This window comes from Poecilia latipinna, unplaced genomic scaffold (assembly GCF_001443285.1).
Source record: "Poecilia latipinna isolate Pla-1442-1.1 unplaced genomic scaffold, P_latipinna-1.0 Scaffold1846, whole genome shotgun sequence".
Classification (NCBI taxonomy): Eukaryota; Metazoa; Chordata; class Actinopteri; order Cyprinodontiformes; family Poeciliidae; genus Poecilia; species Poecilia latipinna.
The window spans coordinates 79,727-82,653 of NW_015114462.1; the positions used below are offsets into that span (position 1 = coordinate 79,727).

General features: G+C 47.0%; 1 protein-coding gene across 2 annotated transcripts in view; it reads right to left on the reverse strand.

The window, feature by feature from the left end:
- Positions 1–2,927, reverse strand: part of capslb (calcyphosine-like b) — a 14,148-nt gene that overhangs the window by 5,062 nt on the left and 6,159 nt on the right. For both annotated transcript variants that reach the window (XM_015014771.1, XM_015014772.1), the window contains exons 3-4: positions 1,055–1,232; positions 622–831 (exon numbers count right to left, since the gene is read on the reverse strand). In XM_015014771.1, coding sequence (XP_014870257.1) covers positions 622–831; positions 1,055–1,232 — 388 coding nt within the window. The remainder of the gene's footprint in view (positions 1–621; positions 832–1,054; positions 1,233–2,927) is intronic.

The following is a 2,927-nucleotide window of genomic DNA, read 5'->3' on the forward strand; positions in this document are numbered from 1 at the left end:
GAGGACAAGGGGACAGGAGGACAGGGGGACAGGAGGACAGGAGGACAAGGGGACAGGAGGACAGGGGGACTGGAGGACAAGGGGACTGGTTTTATTGTCTTAATGTGTAGAAAAATAAAACCAACCAAAACAAAAACCTGGACATGGAACCAAGGAACTGGATCGTCCTGCTGGATCCAGGAAAGTTCTGCTGAGGCGTGAGGTTGTCTACCAGAACTGAGCATTCTGTCTGGTTCCGGTCCAAACGTCGGATTGTTCCAACCATACAGCACAGATCAGGAGACCCACAGCCATCCCCACCAGCAGATATAGCTAGCTAATGCTAGCACCGAGAAGATCACTGATCACCTGATGGTGGGAGAATGAACTGTGTGATTTAAAACATCCAACATTTTCTCTGACCCCCTTCAAATGGTGGATCCCTGAAACTGGACACATTGAATGATTCGACCAAGCAGAACATAAATACGTCGGCCCTGGGAGAGACCGGTTCATCCTGTCTGCTCTCCCAGAGGCTCCAGGAACAAACATCATGTTTCTGGTTTCTGCTTGTTTCCCTTTCAGAGCCTCTCTGATGGTCAGAGGCCCGTCAGACTCTGAACCACGGACTCATTCCCGTACCTTCCCGTCTTTGTCATACGGAGAGTCGAAGCTGTCCAAGAAGGTCCGGAACACCTGCTCCTCGGTCCACTCCCCGTTCTGGTACTTTGGGTGGTACTTGGCGTTGTAGACGCCCCTCAGGTCATCCACGGTGATCACGCCGTCTCCGGTCTTATCCAGCTTCCTGAACGCCTCCATCACCACCTCCTTCCTGGACTTGGACATGGGAGGCTGCAGGACAGAGGGACGAGTTCATGCTAAACCAGTGGAACCAGTTGGTTCCGAGGTCAGAAAAGACACTGGGTTTCATCAAGCAGACGGACGATTAAAACCAGACAGGAGACCAGTGAGACCAGGACAGGTCTTCATTTAAAATCATTAAACATGTTTTTCTGATAGATGTTTCTGCCTGGTGGTACTGATGGTACTGGTGTTACTGGGTTTACTGGTTTACCCTCAGGGTGACGAGGAACTCGTCAAAGTCGATGGAGCCGCTGCCGTCGCGGTCGAAGTGTTGGAACATGGCGGAGGCCTCGTCCTTCTCGATCAGCAGCCCGTAGTCGCTCAGGCCCTTCAGGAACTCCTTGAAGTCCAGGGAGCGGTTCTCGTTGTCGTCCATGACCCTGAAGGTCCTGACAGGAAACAGACTGTTGGAGCAACTCAGCCCCCTGCTGGCCACCCCAGATCAATGCACCACAAACAGACTCGTCCTCAGGGATTTATGTTTGAAACTACAAACTGCAGAACTAAGTTTTTACATTTATTAAAGTATCTTCAGATTCTCACTAAAACTAAAACTGAGCTCCAAACAGAACAAAAATACAGGAAGTAAAAATACTTATGTTATCATCTGTATAAAAACTGTTACGGTATGTGTCTGTGGTTTCTAGTTCTCAGCCTTGATGACACATTTAGAGCCGAACCGAGAAACTACGATCGCAAACTGCTGATCTGATGTAGTAAATGAGCTCAGAGTACCACAGAGTACTACAGAGCTGAGATCAGCGGCTGGAAACCACCGACGGCAACAGAACGACGAAAACAACAACATCCTGCAGCAACGCCGAGTCAGCACAGCCCACAGCATGACTACTGCAGACACACAGAACTCTGAACGACACGGAGCAACACTGGAGTAACCAAAGTACTCGTGGTGTTTTGGATCAGTTTAGCTTTTTCTGAACTGAACCTGCAGAGACATTAAAACCTTTGATCAGTGTTTGTTTCTTTATGAAGTTTATTAGTTTTAACTTTACTTATAAATGCATTATAGGCCTGACGGCCGCCATGCTTTACTAGCGCCACCACCAGGCTAAACCTTTCTTTTTTATGTTTTTTGGAAAATAATAAAAATAAATAAAAGGTTTGTGCTTCACTGGCGGAGCAGATTTATCCCTAAAAGATTTGTTTATAGAAGATAGGTTTATAGTTTATGCATTTAAAGCCGGACCGATCACACCGCTGGCGCCTCTGCGCGTTGCAGCAGATGGATTAAGTTTACCTCAGCGCGGATCATTTCACTCAAACTGACCTGTATGGATATTTACATCCACCCCTGTGAGGAATTATGATTCTTTCCAGAGTTTTTGATCAAGGTAGGACTTTAAACACCACTCTGGTTGGCTCTGGTTGCAGCTCTACATGAACTGCAGGAATAACTTGTAGTCGCTTTCAGAGGTGCGTTAAGGAGCGGTGAGAATGATTTATACTTATGAACAAAACATTATGTGGCTTTTCCATCTCAACACGCCGCCCAGCGCCCGGCTCTGCCTGCACTGATAGTTTATCTGTGTTCCCGGTTGGCCGGTGTGTTAGTTAATGAACCAGCCAACCTGATCATGCAGGTTCAGCCTGGTGAGGAGCTTTCGTGCTCTCCTGTCTGTAACGCATCACGCTGATTTTATATTATTATAGTATTAATTTTCCGGTTACACAATGCATCAAATCGTATCAAATGCTTTGTCCACTTAGTCAGACAGAGTTAATGTTTGCAGCGGCGCGGAGATCTGAGAAACTCGTCCCATAAACTCGACCAACCAGAACAGTTTCTGTAACGCTTATTAAAACTCACAGACACAAAATGAAAGAGCTACTGAAGCCACATTGGCAGCATTGCAGTGCAGCAGATTTACCTCATCCTGCAGGGCCGGTCCAAGGCTGATGAGGCCTGGAGCAGAATCTGACTGAGGGGCCCCTTTTGTTGCTAACAACATCAGCACCTCTAACAGATGTGTTGGATTTAATCTGAGAGAGGGGGACTAGTTTAACTGGCCAACCTAAAGAGCAATAAATTATAACGGCAGTTTACTAAATTGTATTTGTGAACA